The sequence below is a fragment of the Bacillus rossius genome, chromosome 2, assembly GCF_032445375.1.
Source record: "Bacillus rossius redtenbacheri isolate Brsri chromosome 2, Brsri_v3, whole genome shotgun sequence".
In the NCBI taxonomy this organism is placed as follows: Eukaryota; Metazoa; Arthropoda; class Insecta; order Phasmatodea; family Bacillidae; genus Bacillus; species Bacillus rossius.
The window spans coordinates 27,031,817-27,052,527 of NC_086331.1; the positions used below are offsets into that span (position 1 = coordinate 27,031,817).

The window sequence follows — 20,711 nt, forward strand, 5'->3', positions numbered from 1 at the left end:
GGAAAATTTAATTATTTTGAATAACATAAATGAACAAAAGAACTAATGCTTCACAATTATGTTACTTTACATACTAAAGCATAGTCATGTTTACCATTACGAGCATGTTACTGGTTGAAGACATCAATAAAATTATCTTAGAAATATTTTAGGCCTATGTGAAAACTGGCAGCTACAAATAACAAATCTAACTTCCAATATTTCATCTAGATTAATTTTTTTGAGGTATGTCATTAATTATCATTATAAAAATAAAATTAACATTTACATATGTGTGACAACATTTTCATTTCTTGTTCACTCCTGCTTAGTGACACATTTTCCACCCTTCTCAATGCTCTTTGAAATAAGAATACTTAAGCTTGTTAACAAATTAGGTTCAAATAAACAATAAACACTATATCTGGCCTTTACCTGACCTTTTTATTAAAACAATGTAAAATTTATGAGCTGTACTGTAATTGTTTACTATCTTACATAATCTTCAGCTAACAACTAACTGTACACAGCAGGTGTTGGACTCTGTACACACACACTTGGCCTGCACAAAAATCTCTAATTTATTTCTTACATAAACTTACACTATGCCTAGGTTAGCTAGAGACAACAGTATTGGTTTAGTAACCAATTTTGCAAAAAGTAAATAATCTTGTTCTTCATGGCAGATTATGTACTTATGCTTGTATTATGGCTCTCTCATGTTAGTGCAGTATTGACACTATGCTTCAAGAACAAAAAAGTTTGTCATATACCTTTTTAATAAAAAAGATGGGCAATTGCCACAGAACATACAACTAAAATAACGATGTGCCAAGTTTTAACAATATATCTGTGAAATTTTAATTTTAAAGAGTTTTGCAAATATCAACAATGAAACTTTTAATTGGTCTACAACACACTTATATTATTTCTGCACTGAAACATGTAGATAAACAGTAGTATTGGAATTCTATGGTACTAATTTTCACAAATCATCTACACTGAAAGTTGTTCTGTCACTCATAAATTTCTGAAAAAGGCTACATAGGTTTTGTGGTAAAGCGGAATTTCCATAGTCAGATTGACATGATCTCGATATGCAGAAATCTGGATGGTTGAGTCACAAGAAAAATTTTTTTTAGAAACATATCATTGTTAAAAAGCAGAAATATTAAAAATATGGAAATGCTAAAAGTATTTTTTGAAAGAATAAAAGATGCAAATACAATATGTATATAACTGTACCTAAACACAAAAAAAAATTTCAAGCAACCATACTGAAATGCTTCATACTGTAGTACAGACTTGAGACTCACAAAAGTAACATAATCAAAATGAACATGAGACTTGCAAAAGTAACATAATCAAAGTGAACACATGCTCAAAACTGTATACACAGCCACAACTGAGATGTTACTAAATTGTTCCGACAGGAAGTAGTAATGGAGGAAAGATGTGCCAATGTCATTGCTATGTACAAGAGTGAGTACAGTCTTTGCATTGCAGAAAAGATTAATATTTTTCTGCCACTGAATAAATATTTTCTAAAGCTATTTTTCATTTTGTACATTCATATAAAATGATCGCATAAAACAATTTTTTCAACAAAACCTATCCTATTTTGGTAATTTGTGTTTTACATTTTTAGGTTTCTAGCATTTTTAACAACTCAGGTTATTTGCCCTCCCCACTGTCTGAATGAGTTTTATTAATGGTTTATTACATTGTCTGATCATATATGGCAATATGGTAAGATTTTCTAGTATGATTCAAATAACAGCCATTTATTCTTTTTGAGCAATATTCAGGGTGGTCACTCTATTTTGGATCCAAAATTCCAGGTTTTTTCTAGGTTTTCTATGTTTTTTTTTTTTTCAAGATTTTCAAAGGTTTAGAAAAAGAAAGTACAAAATAACTTTTTATTTTATTTTTGTAATACATGATACAAAGCACAAATTTTAAAACACAGGAAATTTATAGTAACAAAATATAAAACAAAAATGCACAAAATGTGACGTATTACTAATAAACAGGTGACAGTTTACTAAATATATATTTGCCACATATCTTTAACCTTAATTTGTGTTTAAAATTTCTTTGTCTATTTTAAGGCATCACTCATTATTTTGGCTTTTTTGGCTTTGAGTTCCCTGAGGTTCTTTTCAGCCTGTCTCTTTCTGTCTATCTGTTTCTTTAGTCTCTTCCTGTTTCCTTTTTTTTACAGGTGCTCCTTGTACCGTGAAGAAGAATTCCTGGCATAGTGAATGAGGGATTTAGTTACATCAACATTTTGCACCCCCTCTTTCCTTAGTGTGACATATTGCATATACAAGGATAAGAGAAACATGAAACACCTGGGAACACTCCAGTAGCTGCCAACACGGAATTGTATAGGATCACTGCCTGATTATTTTCAGACACTGCAATGTATGTCTAACAAATAAATTACGCAAATTACACACGCACCATTTTCCCAGGAAAGGAGTAAAATTCCAGACAGTTTCCCAGTTCTCCTGGTTTGGTGGCCACCCTGAAGATTAGTCTGATTACCATGTGTTTTATGATTGTAATTTACACTGTTTCATGCTTTTCTGATGATATGCTTTCTTTATGATGCATAAGCCACTTATAGTTAGTTTTACCTGTTTGTTTATTTGTCTGGTCAAACTTTTATGTTTTTCTATTTTTTTTTTTTTAATTTGTAAATGCAGGTTCATGTACTTTTCTTTTGTATTTTTTTTTTTGCTGTGGTACTTTGTTTGAAAGCTGGCTGATTCAATTGTTTGCTAGGCATGTAAGAATTAGAGAGAGAGAGAAAAAAAGAGAGAGGTTGCTTTGGTTTGAAAAAAAAAAAAGACTCGTGACTTATTGCCATGTGCCAGTAATTTTCTGCGTAATTTTGTGATTGGGTGGAAATTAAATCATATGGGCACCTTTGTCTTTTACGGAAGAGAAGGTTGGCCATGATGTCAGTTGTTGTGTGGTTGTAGTACCAAAAGGTCGCGGTTGGGCGATGGCTCAAAATTAAATAAATATGTAATTGAGAAGCAAATTTTATGGCTGCGGTCTGGCACCAATTATATATTATATTATTAGCACCAATTTATAAACATTTTTTGACGTTATATTTAGGATTTGTTGACTGTAGTCTTCGGTGTTAATTTAAAATTTGCTTTTAGTTGTTCCAAGGACTGAGTCCTTTGATTGTACCGAAGTTCTTGCTAAACCATGGGATTTAATAGCAGTGATAAATAACCTTTTCATCTGACATTTCTGTAACACTGGCAGTTTTAATTATTTTCTTGAAATAATGAACCTTTTTTGTGATGTTTTGTGTATAATCTGGAACAGTGTTGTGGTCGGAAAAAGGCGGCCATTGTGCAAGTGTGTATTTTAGGTCATTGATAATAAAAAGCAGTAAATATCAGTTATTGTTCTCGAGGGACCATTTTCATCATGACAAGACTGTTGTAGTAGTTTCACACACAGCTAATCAGTTGGAAGCTACTTGTATAAATTAAAGAAATAAAATTTGTACAAAATTTGAACAGTATTTTCAAACCCAAAAAATTCTTCTAGAGTTTTTATGTATGTGCAATTCAGACCAATTGAGAGCTAGCCAGAGGTTTGGTTTGTTACACACTGCACAAAAATAAAATGACTAAACTTAAAAGAGTCAAATTCATTAAAAGTGTGTAAAAAAATTAATGTTGTTTTTAAAACCGTTAATTTCATTTAGTCCAAAGAAATTACCACAAAAAAATATGTAAAAAAAAACCTGTGACGATACCTATAGGAAAATTAAACTGAACTTTACTTTTTTTTCTCCACTTCATACTATTTACTCTTCCACACTTAAATAATTAATATAAGATGTAACAGAGCTATAATTCAATGCCAAATGACAATCACTCAAAAATTAATTTGAATGAAACATGTCATGAAATCTGATCATCTTTTTGACAGTCAACGTTTACCTGAGTGCATCCAGGTGAGGTCCTGTAGCGGCTGAGACTCCCACACCCAAGGAATGGTGGCCGAGAGCTGCTGGCATGCCCGGCTGTACCATGAGACTAGTATGTGAGGAAGGATGGTGGTGCATCGGTGGATTGACTGCTGAAGAACTGGTGGTGGCTTTCTGGTTGTGTGCGACACTGTGGTGGTGGCCGGGATGACCAGGCATTCCTCCGTGAGGCCTAGTGGAGCCTGGACTGTTGTGGCCCAGCATCATGGGCATGCTCAACCCAGCTTGAACCAGCACTTGGTTCGATGGAGAAAGACTCTCCCGGGAATTCATAATATGATGCTGATGATGATGGCTATGGGTGTGAGCATGGTGCTGGGAATGATGATTATTCCCATGGTTTATCGGTGGGAAGGAAATGGAAGTCGATGCAGATGAAGTTGCTGACATTGTAGCAGATACGTGGCACGAAGGACTTGAAACATTGGGAGCATTAGCAAGTTTCGTGCTCACAATCTTGTGCTGCATGGAAGAGGAACTCGACGAAGTGGAAGAATGGGAAATGGTTACAGAATGAGTGACGGCAGGGTGCGTAGATTGTTTATCAGAAGAAACTTGGTGGTGAACCTGAAAATATATTTAATATTTAAAATAAAATAATATCTAATAAAATATGGTAGTACAACCAATTTATAATTGTATACTTATATTTTAACATAAATTTTCTTTTGAATCATTCTACATTCTTCAAAAAAATAATTTTAACTAGGTATGGGTCAGGTCGGTTCTTTGGTTCCCCGGTTCTAGGCCCCCGGACCGGAACCGTTTTCGGGTACTGAAAAGACCAGTTTTTTAAAGTTATGGGGTTAAGGTTCATTTTCAGTATTTTCACTACACTTCAAATTTAAAGCACAACCATTCGGCATAATTATTAAGACATGTTACAATGATTTATTTAATGGTGTTTTCCATTACGTATAATCGTATGAATAATAAAAAGGTAAATAAAACATTCCGCATATCTAAAACAGACAGACGTTACCATACGTACACACCTCAGGCGTGACTCAATGCGCTTAAGAAAATTGATGCAATCACAGCCATAACTATGTTCTATATTTATTTAGTGCCGGGATAACTTTATTCTGTATGTAAATGTAGCACAATACAGATAATTGGAAAATTTTCCGAAATTTCCATCTTGGTCATATTGTTATTTTCATTTATTTACGGTAATATGCCGCGGCTGCGCTGCCATGTTTTTGTGAACATAGTGACCAACTTGCCATGGAATACACAACTTACCATACGTTTTAACTTATAAACAGTAAACGTTATTTTACCATTCCAGAATTAAACCATATGGTTTTAAATGTATGTGAAAATTGAAGTAAACAATTAACACCCTTTTAGATGTTACTTTAACATGATACTTATTTTACCATAATTTTTCAACACATGCGACCAATAATACCGGGAGGTTGGTACACAGCCAGAACTTCGACGTTTTGTTTTGGCTACTGTCGTGGTTTAGGCGATAAATGATTTGTGTTATTGGCATGTAAATTAATAAAGGAAATAATATTTTCAGCTTTGAGCATGAGGAGTTTGTTTCGTTGCAGTAATGTCGTCTGTGTGGGAACATTTTGTTCTTAATGTAGATGAAAAGTTTGCTATATGAAACCTTGTATAGAATACTACCTTTGAAGCAGTAAATTTTTTTTTTCTTTTCTTAAAGATTGATTATCCTCACAACCAATGAGACAGGAACCGGAACCGGAGAAGAACCGAACCGAATTCCAAAAACTAAAATGTAACCGGAACCGAAAAAATTACAGAACCGACCCATCCCTAATTTTAACTAAAATATGAGAGTAATATTAAATACATTTTTCATTGCCATACAATCAAGTGCCCTTTTATTTATGGAATTCTGGATGTTGTGTGATATATATGCACGATTTCATGCTGTTTGCATTTTATCACCTTACAGTTAAATAATTAAAATTTAAATTGTTATGCTTATAAATAAAATAGTATGGTTCAAAAAACTGTTTAGCATGATTTTACTAATTAAACTCTCTTAATGGCATGTCATGCTTTTATCTAAAACATTTAAAATGTGTAAAAAATTAAATGGTGCTATCAATGATTCTTTGATAAAACTATGCAAAAACCAAAATACTAACACTTTTGAACCATAAACATAAGTTAATAATTTATGACAAGACTGTTAACATTTAATATGTACAGCCTGAATTGAAAATGTTGTCCCTACTATTTATTGTAACATAACACAAAGCAGGGCTGCGACACTATAAAGAACCTAACTGTTGTTGAGATATTTTTCTTATCATTTTTATACCCAGAAGATTAAAAACTCTTAGAATCAATGTCATTGTTACTATATATATTTGTAACTTTGATTATTCTGGATCAGAAGCAGATGCACATTGCAATTAATAAATTATATAGACAAAGGCTTAATGGTCATGTGTGTCACCCAGTAAATATAAAACCATATACTTCATAAATCAATACAGTAAGTCCTTGGTTTACGTCAGGGTTACGTTCCTGAAAACCGCGACGTAAATAGAAACGACGCAAAATAAGCCATGTTTCATGCCACCGGCCGGCCACGGCCCAAGGTCGGCCGGAAGCGCTGGCATACAGGCGTGACAACGGGCAATTTTATCAGCAAATGACAACCGACAGCGTGGGAAACAAGTCCAACTAGTACTTCTCAGCTTTATAGAATGGTTATTTAACCAGCTGCTTTATTACCTTTATTGATTGAAATATAAAAACAGATATATAGTACATACTGTACGTAAGAGCAGGAAGCGTCCCTCATGATGTATGATAAGATAAGGCGGTGAACGTGTAGCTTACGCTACATAGCATAAATTAACTACCGAAGGAAACAAAGAATTACAAACGAATTATATACGGTGTTTTGGTTAAAATAAAGATTTACGGTCATTGTAAACAACGTTATTGTGAATCGGCGACAACTTAAATTGAAACATGAGTACTCGAACATTAGCGACGTTAATCCGAAACGACGTAAATCGGTACGACGTAAATAGAGGACTTACTGTACAAAGATACTAACTATATGCAGTTACAATCATAAACCTATCAACCGAACAAAGATAACCACAAAGACAGTATTAATTTAATAACATAATTAAACTAAAATAACTTGAATGCGATTGGTTATTTTAAGTAATCTAACCATCATTTATTATAAGTAAATAAAAATATATATTGAATACAAATAACACCATAAACATAGTTGTCCTAACTATCACAAGTTAACATAAGCAATTTGAGTCAAAATTTGACAGACAAACTTTGACTGCAGATTTATCACAAAAAAAAGTTGAAAACAAATGAACAACTTATAGTTTAAAGAGATTCCCAAGAATAGTATATGCCCCTAAAATAGAAGATAAACTTTTTTTGTAGCAAACAATAGAGAAAGTATTTCAGATGAAATTAAATGTCGAAGTGATGTTTAGTTGGAGAACGATTTAAAACCACTGCAAAAGTTGTCATCGTAAAATGATTTCATTGAACTAATTAGGGGTGACATGTCAAAGAAATGTATGGGAAATTATTTTAATGAAATCATATAAAGACAAGAACAAGTTTTCCATTAGTTATTGAACTTTCATTTTTTCAATAAAAGAAAATGTTCAGCTCAACTTCAACGGCATCCTCCAGACTCATTTTTTCGTGATGAACCTGAAGCCAAAGTTTGTAGGTCAAACTCTGACTCATTCTGTATACCAATATATGATTTTTATACCATTTCAAGGCTATACTGTTTTTGTCAATGATATTTGTTGAATAAATTTATACCTGTAACGTTATGTTGAAAAATAGTTTATACTCCTACCACTAATGCAATACAAATACACTAATACAAATTTATACTTGAAATTATCAGTCTTGAAATTTATACAAAGAGAAAATTTATGTTTAGTGGTTCTGGGCCCAACATTATAGTTTACCTTATAACGAATACCAGGGCTCTTCCAATCAAACGTCGATAAAAATATTCCCTCCAAACCAATAAATTTCATCATATTTTAGGATTTACCTAACATAACAAGATTGTTTGAAAACAAAATAATTCACTCTTAAGTAACTAAAATAACACTTTTGTATGTACATGAGATAACTTGAAAAATGTATTAAGAAAGAAAATTTACAAATTTGTACCTGATAAAACCCATTCCTAAAAAATAACTAAATGAAATTATGTTTTGCATGGATGTTGCAACTATAAAGAAAATTATGCTACTGTTTAGAGTTTGATTTTCTGACCTTCGAAAGAGTATTTCCTCAACTAAATACACAAGATCGGTGACAGCAATGAATGTAAAGGGCACAAAAGGTAGGCTATAGCAGTTAATCCACTAAAAGATAATAAATTATATTTGTGCTGAGAATGTGAAGCCAGCCAGGAAATTACTTGTGCAAACTAACACTTATTCAATAAGTTTAGAAACTGTTTTGGCAGTAAATAGTAAATTTTTTTTCTATTTGATGAAAAAAAAAACACAATGTAGTAAGGTTTTCAAAATAACTGTAATACTCACAGAGGAATGATGTGACGAATGGTGGTGGTGGTGAGTAGTCAGTTCTTGGGTGTGATGTCGCTCCGAACTACTGCAGCTGGACTCCTCCGAACTTGCAGAAATTTCACGCCTTGTCATCACTGAAGAATGAGTTGTGTGATGAGAAGCATGGAGAGATGTTGTGGAGCTTTCTACCGCGGATGAAGTTTGACTTGAAGTTCTAGTTTCCAACTTGGTTTGATCATGCGATGAACGGTGACTGTGACTTGCAGACGTTGGTGGAGCTGTAAGAGAAGTTGCTGGAGGGGTGGAATGATGAGGAGGAGGTACTGGATGCGGCTGTGGCATAGGTGGTCCATATGGATATGCAAAAGGATATCCGTAGGCAGCATATGGGTGATGGTGATATGGATGATGCACAGTCGCAGCAGCGGCATGAACTGCTGCCGCAGCAAATAATGGATGATGAATTATTGAATGGTGAGGATGATGGTGCAAGCTTGGATGGCCTGGCGGCCCAATAAATGGTGAAGAGTGAGGATGAGGTGTTGGATGTGGATGTGGTGTTGGATGAGGATGTCCTGGTGACTGACGATTTAAAGGTGATACTTGCTGAGATGGATGCATTACTGGTTGTGGCACAGATGACGGGCAAGTCTGGAGTGACGACGGTGTCAAGCGTGATGTTGGTGAAGCTGACACACCACTACCAGCACTCTGAGAAACTATATGATGTTGAGAGGATATTGGAACCACCGGTGGGGTGCTTGCCAAATGCTGGGGTAATGGAGGCGTACAGGAACCAACAGAAATGTTAAGAGCATCCGAACTTGATAAATTACTGTGAGTCTTTGACATCTGAAGCACAGGTGATTTTGATGGCAGTACACTTGAAGAAGACATTGAATAGTTGTCTGGTTCCTTTTTAATATTTTCAATAGTAGGTCCCAGAAAATTTGATGAGGACATATTTTGAGATGATGGTCTTGTCATATCCAAATTAGAATGAATATTTAATAAGTTATTTGAGCTAGGTAATGGTTGTGAAGCTAATGAACTTGAACCAGAACATCCTGGAATCTTTACTTCCTTTAGAGATTGCAATGGATCTGAAGGCACATTTACCTGTTCTGAAAGTGGAATAATTTCTTGTTTAATTTTCAAGTTTTGTGGCTCATTTTGTAGGTGGATACTACCACCATGGGTAGCATTATTAGTTCCAAGGTGGATTTTGTTAATATTTTTTTCCAAACTTAAAGAATGTGATAAGCGATGTTGGTAAGGACCATTAAGATATCCATAACTCTGGTGACTTGATACACCTGTTTGTGCACTTGAGAATGAATGTAGCTGTGGGGGTTGCACCATTACAGCATGAGAACTTGGAACAGTGCTTGGTGTCAACTGTAAAGGCTGTTGCAGAATAGGCTTCTGATCTCTATCACCTTCATTATTCAAACTTGCATGAAGCTTTGATGCTGATTTTTCAAGATTAATACCTACAGGTGACATTCGCAATGAATCTGAATTGTGAACTACATCTGATCTCAGTTCTAGAGCATGAGGATGAACATCATTTGACTGCTGAACATTCTCGGACAACATGGATCTTATATCAGAAGGCTGTCGCAAACCTGACGGACGGCACATTTCCATATTTTGCTGGCTCATATCGCTTCCTTTCCTTGTATCCAATGATGTATGTCTCATTTCTGACATCAACCGAGCTTCTGCTTGAGATCGCACTTCTGATGGGCAAACATCCATAACCTGTCTCATGTCAGAAGTTTGGCAAACAATAGTTGGGCACCCACTACCTTGCATGTGCCCGTGACTGGAAGAAATATGACTGATGGAAGGTGGTGTCCTTTCCCCTGAATGCCGATAAGTGACACTTGTAATGTTTGAAGCTGTACCTGAAGTTAAAAGTGGAGGCATTTGTATTAAATTTGTCGCTGTCAAAGACATTTCAGATGACAGTGAAGCAGGTACTTCTTGGGAAACTGGACTTGGCTGCTCCCTTGATGTACCTGGCTCAAGCTTAATATGTGTGTTAACGGAAAATCCATTCCCATCCTGAGAATGCATATTAACAGATCCTAAAATAGAGCCCATGCTGCCTACCAATGGAACAATAGGATGCGACTGAGTAACAGATTCATCTTTCATAATCAAATTGGCTGATGAGCAAGGCAAAGAAGATGTTAACCCATCATTACTAATATCTTCAATTCCATCTTTAATCACAGTTTTGGCTAATGATATCACTGAGCTGGAGTCATTAGAATTTTTGGCAGCTTTGGACATTCCACCATTTTCTCCATCATTTCTTTCTGATTGTGTTTCACGACCACATTCTCTTTTAATCACAACTCTAACACAATCATCATTATACTTCAAAACAGACTTATGTTCATTAGTTCGTAAATGTTCATTTTGCATTTCTGATTGCTGAACATTAAAAACCTTTGTATCATCATTTTCTAAATTATGTTTCTTGTCAGGAGGAACTAAAGAATCATTTTTCACTTTCTTTTTACTTGAAAGATCATCTATACTTGCTGAAACCAATGGCATTGGAACCTTGAGACTAATAACTGGCTTAGTAACTAGGACACTATTTTGTCCACCGACTTTAAAAGCTGGATTTACAGAATTTTCACTAGTAACTGGCTTGAAATCAGATCCCCCCTGATTATTGACAATGATAATTGGTGTTTGAGAATGGCATGTTATTGCGGTACTGGCAGTATTACTTGCAGTTGTATCCTCCATTTTTTCATAAGTAGCAGAAGTATTGGTTGAAAGACTCGCAGATTCTAAAACTGTATGCATAGTAGAAGAGATTGCATCTGATGAGGTGAATGAGGCGGTAGATGTAGTAGGTGGGATAACCGAGTCCACTGAACCACTACCATTATTCGTGGAAGTATTTGATGTTACATGATTAACGGTAGAGCTCATTTGGTCCATAAGTCCACTGTCTGGCTCCGTATCTTCGGTTTCATCCACAACAGAGCCACTAACAGGTGCTACAGTTTCAGGTGGATTCTGAAATAAAAAAAAAAGCACAATTGACTAAAACTTACAATCCTCAAAGTAACACCAAAGAAAAATAACAGTAAACATTGTTCTATAAAAATTATAACAATTTCCACATGTTTCCTGTAAGAAGCAAATACCTAGATTCACATTGTCACACACAAATCGATGTAGATGCATGCACACACGTATTAACACAAAAATGCATATGTACATACATACAGTTATTTCAATACTGAGTAAAAAAAATTATACATATAGGAAGTGACAAAATGATTATTTCCATAAATCAATCTTCTAAATATAAGTGCTAAAATGTAAATGGATTGACCTTAATGTATCATCAACATCAAGGTCATTAGAGAAATGGTGAAATGAGAATGGAAGAAAGGAACATCGATGGAATTAATGGGTGGGGTAAATGGGAGTACTCTGAGAAAACCCACCGGCCACATCAACATCCAGCACATTTCCCACTTGCAAGAAATCGAGGTTCGAACCTGCTGGAAACTGTACCTGGATCGCCATTGTAGGAAGTGATCTGACCACTCAACCCTGTGGCTCCAATAAATGCTAAAATAAATCAAAGTTGGTGTAACCAGCGGGATTGGAAAGCTATCGATATTAGAAGTATAAATTGGGGGCTCCAGTGGCAGGATCCAGGTGAGGAACCAGGAGCCAACCGCCAACTTGGATTGTTATATCGCGGTGGCTATTTGGATGGCCTTGGCCTTGACCATAACACCCCCTGACTGAAATATGAAACACCAAAGAGTAATTTGACACATCAATCAAGTTTTTACCTAAAAACTAAAAAAAAAATATTAAAAAATTATAAAAAATACTAAAATATTTAAATAAAAAAGTGTGCTTATGCCATTGAGTCCAGAGTCCTTGGTTCAAACCTACCAATGTACATTTAATGGAAAATTAATAAAAATTTAGAAAAATATTATAAAAAATTTATATAAAATACTTAAATGAAAATTAACACATACGTCATCAAGAACAGTAGTACTGGATTCGATTCATGTGTATGCAGTTGTAAAAAATGTCAACAATATTTACCAGCCAATTGACCCCGAACACTACTACCAAGAAATATATATTATGCCAATCAGTATGTCATGGCAGCCATTTTGGATTTTCTTGTCTGCTAGAATGCGCTGCCACCATAATGGTTAATTTTTACCCACCAGAGTGCAGCAGTGGTGTTAAGAACCAGATTGTCAGCTGTTGTAGTATCCATCATTTTGTAGGTCACCTTGGCCACCATACTGAAAATTTGTAATCAACCAAAAATTTATGAAAAAAATTTCCAAATCATAAAAGAATTTATCTCTTAACATATTTTTTCGAATGATCCACATCCTTGGTAATGCAAGAAAAGGTAATTTTGGATTTAAAAAATACATAAATAAAATATGGCCTCCAGTTAACCTTTTACCATAAACAGGGTTGCTAAACATTTTTTTAATATGAAATTCCCTGACATTTCCAGATTTTCAAGTTCTTAAACAGTCAAATTTGTTCCCGCATATTTGCAGCATGACTATCTGAATAACTGTATAAGAGATGTCCTTCCAGAAAGTTAATCTCTTAACAAAGATAGAAAATATTCATAGAATGTACAGCATTTCTGACATTTCAAAATGCTGATAACAAGTTTATACAAACGACCCCCATAAAACAATAAAAATAAAAAACTTGTGATAAGTACGTGAACAAAATAATCATTCACAATATTTTAAGGCTGTTGTTGCTTGGCAATTCAACAGATTTAATCTCGTATAGTTGAGCCTCTTCTAAAAATTTTTGTTTCTTTACTTGCAATGCTTGAACCATTTCTGAACATAGCTAGGCTATAATCACAGCGTGCCATGGAAGCTACAAGAATTTTTCAGTCTACTGCTTGCATCGATTAATAAAAATCGCCAAGTATCTGTCTCAATGTACATCACAGCAAATTCAGTGCCGATCGATAAGTCGAAATCACGAGACACACAATAAGGTCTATTGTGGTTTGTTAAATGCTGTCTTGTCTGTCGTTTTGGCGAAGTGACAAGAGTTAAAAATTACAGGAGAAAACAAACATGTTTCTTTAAACAAATTAAAAAATCTTAATTTAACAGTGTGAGTGAGAGTATGTACAGTAATTCCAGAAATATTTTTGACTTCCATTACTTTTCCACGTCTTTTCCAGAAAAATGGAATCCTCTGACAATTCCAAGTTTTACAGATTTTCCATGATTATAGCAACCCTGATAAAAGACTAGGTTTATGGTGTAATAAATCAAACAACACATACTTACAAATACTATTCATTACATATTTTTTACTCTACAAATACACATACAGACATGTAGCAACAATTGAATAATTATTTTAGATTAGGTTTCAATAACATAATTAATATTTTTACATTGCTTAAAGTATAACATGACATTTAATTTTGTAGCGTTCAAGCGTTCAAGACCTGCAAGACCCAATTTCTGAGGTTAATCAGCGAAATACTTTTAAGCACATCTTGGACACATGAATTTTACGGTTATGATTATTTGTAAGCTGTGGTCTCACAAGTCGTAAAAAGTTTTTGATGTAATAGTAGTGTGCAGCATTGTTTTCATTTGTCAAAAGCAACAGACTGAAATGGTCTTTTCTTTCTTGTTTGGTTACACAATTTAGGCTCATTATTTTCGTTCAGTCTAATACAGATCACCAAAGTCATATTTATTTTCCAAAGCATAATACCTCTTATTGACACGATTCTTATGACTTTCCCAGACATATCTTGACAAATACACCATTACAAAAAAATTGATTGTTTAATTTCTGGAAATTGACTACTGCTGTTTTGTTGATGATATGACTTAGGTATAGCAATAAATGATGATTGCTGCTGGTATTGAGGCTTACAAACACTCTGGTTGTACCCCTTTGCATATATTCTTCCGATTAATTAGACTGTTGCAAAGTGAAAATACCTTATCACATTTTCACACGTTTACATCTCTCGGGACAAGGACAGAGAACTACTGCAGGTTGTAAGATGTCTTTTCAAGTTATCATGATGTCCAATTTGTTTACTACACGTTTCACAATGATATCTACTTTGTACACTAATCAGACAATCGTTACTTTCACATCGATAAGCACATGAAGTTGTAGTGAAAAACATTCCACGTTGTACGATGCAAGTTGATCGTGAAGTATCAAGACAGAAAGCATAAATAAGTGTTTGGTGGAATATTTCTGCTAATCGATATCTTCATCCTACAGTTGATGATGTTTGAATTTATTCAATCATACTGTTTGGAAACGTCAAATACCAATAATGGAGCTTTGTTCTGGAAAATGTCTGGACTCAGTATTGGAGACTGCCCGCGGCCACAATACGCTTGCTGAAACTTGGCACACATTTGATATTCGAGAATAAATCTTCCATTCTCAAGTCCATGTTCATGTCCAGGTATATGCAGCTTTCACTCTTAACTAGCCAGTTTATATGTTGGCTATGAGGCAAGCCAGGATACAATTCTAAGCTCCAGAATTGGAATCGCATTTCAATGTTCTTATCATTTTCTACGTTCTTCAGCATCTTAATGTGTTTCACCATGCTCACTTGACTATGAGGCAGCATCCACTCGATCGACTGTAGTGTTAGCGAAACATTCTGTGGATTAACTGCAGCAGTGACTATTGCATTAATGTGCATGTTGGCCGGAAACAGTACGAACTCTTGTTTCAAATAATGACTATACGCTTGTAGTCTTCTGCGAATCCGAACAGCATGAGTGTTCGGGTAGTGTTCTATTTGTAGCGCAGGCCTGCCAAACGACAATACGGTCAGCTACCTTCCCGCTGCATTGCTCACCAGTCAAGGTCACTAACCTCGCTCATTGTGTGCCAAAACCAGCCTGCCTAGTTCAATGTACAGTCCTATACTGTAACGAGAGCTCATTATGTTCTGGATAGTTTTCTGCTAATCCGAACAAATTGAAATCCAAACAGGCCACAGCCCCAATTAGTTCGGATTTGAGGGGTTTCACTGTATATAAGGACAAAGATAATGAAGAAATCATTCTCGCTAATATCTTTAGTGAACTTGCAGTACATGGTGAAGGTTTAAAAAAGTTAGAAAGTGGTCAATACTTTGACTATGTGTATTGAGACAACCCAAACAAATTGTGTGATCATCAGAAACTGCTGCTGGCTTCGCTTAGAGCAGGAAACTATTCACGGACCAACAAAATAAATAGTCTCCATACTCGAAGAACTGAGTGGAGCTGAACCAGAAGCGCACACAAATCTCACGCTCTTGCAAGACGGAAATACCTTTGATGCAAAGTTGTAGTGTGTATGCGGACCTTGTTGAGATGATAACATATTCCTAAATGAATAAGGGCTTCAAGTATATTTTGACAGTCATCGACGTGAGTAGCAAGTTTTTTTAAACCAGACCTGTGAAATCAAAAAAGGTAACTGATGTAACCAAGACCATGGCAGACATTTTGCACGATGGATGGACGTTTACCGTTGCACCTGCAAACAGATCTCTACAAATAATTCTACAATGCAACCTTCAAGACTTTGATGAAGAAGTATGGCATCAAACACTACTCTACATTTAGTAATGTCAAAGCCTCCGCAGTCAAAAGGTTTAACAGAACTTTGTGTACCAAGATGTGACCTCACTTCACGGCTAACAAAACTTATAAGTAGAGACCTGCAAAATTCGCGGTTTCGATGGCCTTCAGGATAGACTGCACATACCCCTGTACACTCAGGAAAATAACGCAAGTTCATTGGCTGGCGACTTGTAAGTCATCTCAGCTGGTTTGTCTGTGATTCGATCCTTCTTTGGTTGAGGGTTTATTACTGGTTGAGATTCGTCCAGAGGAACAGTAAGCCAATAGCAAAATTATCTAAGAGGTATATGTGTTTGAATTCTAGCCTATCAATTAATTAATCCGCGAATTTTGCAGGTCTCTACTTATAAGTGGTTGGACATCTTGCAGAACCTTATACGAGAAAATTCCATGTCACATTCTAACAAAAAGATGTGAAGGACAATCTCCTGCTTTGGACCAAACTTCCTAACAGGAAGAAGAAAGATCCACGAAAGCGGAGAGCTAAAGTCAATGACATTGTACAGATCTCCAAGCAAAAAAAGCATCTTACAGAAAGGTTTAACTGTGAATTGGAAGTCCTGACATGTTTCATGCGACCCACATTTGTGAAACAGAGCCTAGGACCTATTGTCTCACAGATTTGGACCACACACCTATTCGCAGCTGTTTCTATGCCAAAGAGATTCAGCCTACGATTTATCCAGACACATCTTTGGTGGGGAAGATGCTCTAACGAAGAAATGAACAATCCTACGTCAAATTTGTGGGCAACAGATACAGAAATCAGAAACTCTATAGGGCCATTTGTACTTGTAGAAGAGTAGAATTTATAAAATTATTATTATTTTTAGTGATGTGTTGTTTTAATTTTTGCAATTGGAACCTATTCTTTTATGGTAAAATGAGACCATTGTTAATTAATTATGTATTTTCAAGCTAAAATTACCTTTTCTTGCATCGAACAAGTAAGTGAATTGATTGAATCAATCAATATGTCCATACTTAATTTTTTTTTAGTGACTTTTGGAATTATTTCCAAAATTTTTGGTCAATTACAAATTTTCAATATGGTGGCCAAGATGGCGGACGCTACAATAGCTGACGATCTGGTGATTGAGACATGCACTAATGAAGGTAAAATTTTTAATCAATATGGTGATAGCACATTCTTGCAGACAACAAGAAAATTCAAGATGGTGGATCCAGGATGCCTGCCATGACGTCGTACTGATTGGCATAATATATATTTCTAGGTAGTGGTGGTAGTGGTCAGTCAGCTGGTAAATAATGTAGACAATTTAAATATTGTTAACATTTTTTTACATATGCATACACCGGAATCCCAGTACCGCTGTTCTCTACGACGTAAGTGCACTTTTTATTTAAGTATTTTATTTCAATTTATCTATAATTTTTTTCAGTTTTTATTAATTTTTTACTAAATTGACATCAGCAGATTTTATCCAAGGACTCTGGACTCAATGGCATAAGTACACTTTTTATATTATATATTTTAATTTTTTGTACTTTTTAAATAAAATATATATTTTAATATTTAGGTAAAACATGACTGAGATGTCAAATTACTGTTGGAGTATCATATTTAAGTAAGGGTGTCATTTTCAAGATCAAAAGTCAAGGTCAAGGGCATCCAAGATGGCGGCCGTGACACCACACTTCAAGATGACAATTGGCTCTTGGCTCCTCAAACAGGAACCTGCCACAGGAGTCCCCAATATATACTCCTGACATTCCACACAAACCAATGTTTGCAATATTATTAATTCACAGGTGGAGAGTCCAGCCGAGTGACTTAACAACGTTGGCTGGTGTTGGCTATTAACAGAGTGGTAATTAATTTTTCACTGAAAGCCATACCTAAATATGTATATGGTGCATCTAGAGGTTAATAATTCATAGATACTAACAAAAAAAATCTATGCAAGAACAATAAATAGATAGTGGTTGCATTGTAGGTAAAAGCAATTAAAATAAAACTTCAATTATCAAAAGTAATGCAGGCTGAGTTCATTTCCAGTAAACAAAATTGAGTAAAAATTGACCCAAATCAGCACAGATTATTATTTGCAAAGCATACAGTATAAACTTGTACTTTTATGTACAAAACATTATGTAAGGGCTAAAATTGCACTTAGGGAGTTTTGAAATAACGTCCAATTTCAACAGCATTAAAATATGATCACTAAAGTAACCTTGAATTAGATCTTCAAATTTATTGTTAAATAAGTAAATGATAACTTGGTTTGCAAAAGTGGTAACAACCTCAAACAAGCACATAAAAAACAGTAATATAAATGTATCAATAAGGTACAGAAAAAAAAATCAGAAACCCAGATACATAGAAAGAAAACTGTTCCTGATGATTACCTTCTTTCTAACTTTATCACTTGTAGGAGCAGTATTATTGCACGTTACTGATTTGCAGCAAACCTTTTTGTCCGTTTCATTTTCAGAAGTGTCAATTCCATTTGCACGTTTTGAATGTCCTTTAGCAGTCTGTAACAATGAATATCACATTCTTGATAATTTCACACAGTTATTTATGATTATAAGAACACCTAATTCATAAAAAAATACATCAGTATTGCTTATTTACATAATGTGATTTGATTTGACACCATGTGACTTTTTCTTGTTTCCAAAATGCAAGATAGTGATTTGGGGGCGGCATTTCGGTAATGTTCAAGCCATCAAAATAGAAACGATGAGGCAGTTGAAGAACCTCAAAACAGAGGACTTTCAAGAAGCCTTCCAACAGTGGAAATGGAGACAGCGCAAGTGTAGTATGTCCCAGGTAGGCCTGTGCGAATATCAGTTGTTTTTTTGGATTGAATACTAGCACGAATATCAAATTATTCACGAATAAGAATATCAAATTAGAATAATAACAATGAGAATACGAATCCCATTAAAAAAAATTTTTTTTCACATCATGTAACAACTTCTGGAAAATTAGACAAATAATACTATAGAGAAAGGTGGGTTAAGTTAAGTCAACTACAATAATTATACAGAAAATGTTTGTTAAAATGTTTAAATTATGAAATAATTTTTTTAAATTATGCAGCAAACCTAACTTAACCTAACAAACCATGTTTCTATTCACCTTATATTCCACAACCTGCTATTCTACATATAGATTCAGTCAATTCTTGTGAATCGTAATATATCATGAAATTCATATCAATCTATTTCACGAAAAAAATGAATCTTTTCTTAAAATGCTCTATTTCCAAATTAGTGCTTGAATGAGCTCATATATACTTATTTAAACCTTAGTTATTCACAAGTTGTCGTTGTTAATGGCAGCCTGGTAATTTGTATTTAGTTCAGCAATATTATGAACACAATTTTTGCTAGTTTCATCTGGAATTTTAAACCATTATTTAAGTTTTTTTTATTTTTATATACTTTGGAATCGCAATGTCAGTTTCGTCATACATATGTACAGCAAGTAAGCAGCTACTGTATCCCATGGTGTTAAATTGATTGTGACTATTGATTTATACACCGTTGAAAATATGATAATTTCTTCATTTAATGCCCATCTCAATGGGGTGGCCGGTTTTTTTTGTGGTGTTGGGCAGTCCATGATTTTTGACGTTTGTTTTCCCCCACTTTTGGTGTATGTGATGAAAAGAATATACAGTCAAACCTCTCTGAAACGACCCCTCACGGTTCCCAGGAATAGGGTCGTAATAGAGGGGGGGTCGTAATAGATGTTTTCCAAAATTTTCAATTCATTTAAACCCCCCTCCCCCTCCCAAACCGCTACTCGCTAACCAGCCGTACAATGGCAGGATGCTGTCACTCACAATGCTAGACGGCTTTGCTTTAAACCCACTTCAACCTTCATAAGTCCTACAGGCCACCTCTAAAGAAAATATGTGCTAGTTTACATGTACGTTTTCTGCTTTCCGTAGTTATATACACTAGAACCCCGATGTCACGAACCCCGGATTTAACGAAACAGTGATTTTACGAATACATTCTCGGGAACCGAAAAAAAATTGGACATTATGACCAAAATGTGAAAATCAGGAAAAAAAAATTTAAAAAAAACTAAATGAAAGATCATTAAAATCTGTTAATTTTAACACACAGCGTATTTTTGTGTCGGCTTTAATACTTCCAATAATGTTCATGTAAGAATACCAGAAAAATAATGGGACATTTCCTTTAAAAATATGGCAGCTGTAGGTTCTGCAACGCGAGTGGGTGCACACGAAGCTCGCCCGGCTGGCTAGCCGCAGCGGCTTCATGACGCATAAGCTCACCCCTCCCTCCCCTCTCGTTAATATCATCCCTCCCAGACACAAAAACCATCTAGTGTCCTCCCTTATAACACCCCAACTTCGCTCCCCTATAAAAAACCTTCAGTGAGAAAATGCTCATTTCACACTCCCTTCTCCTGTAAAATTGGGCTATTATGAATGGGGTACTAAAGTGGCAAGGGAGGGGTCAAAATATGTCTCTTTTCACACC

At 35.0% G+C, this 20,711-nt stretch overlaps 1 protein-coding gene across 5 annotated transcripts in view; it reads right to left on the reverse strand.

Annotated features, from left to right (window-relative positions):
- Positions 1–20,711, reverse strand: part of LOC134529189 (arginine-glutamic acid dipeptide repeats protein-like) — a 197,176-nt gene that overhangs the window by 103,157 nt on the left and 73,308 nt on the right. For all 5 annotated transcript variants that reach the window (XM_063363029.1, XM_063363027.1, XM_063363028.1 and 2 more), the window contains 3 exons: positions 18,594–18,722; positions 8,554–11,583; positions 3,957–4,570 (listed from right to left, as the gene is read on the reverse strand). In XM_063363029.1, coding sequence (XP_063219099.1) covers positions 3,957–4,570; positions 8,554–11,583; positions 18,594–18,722 — 3,773 coding nt within the window. The remainder of the gene's footprint in view (positions 1–3,956; positions 4,571–8,553; positions 11,584–18,593; positions 18,723–20,711) is intronic.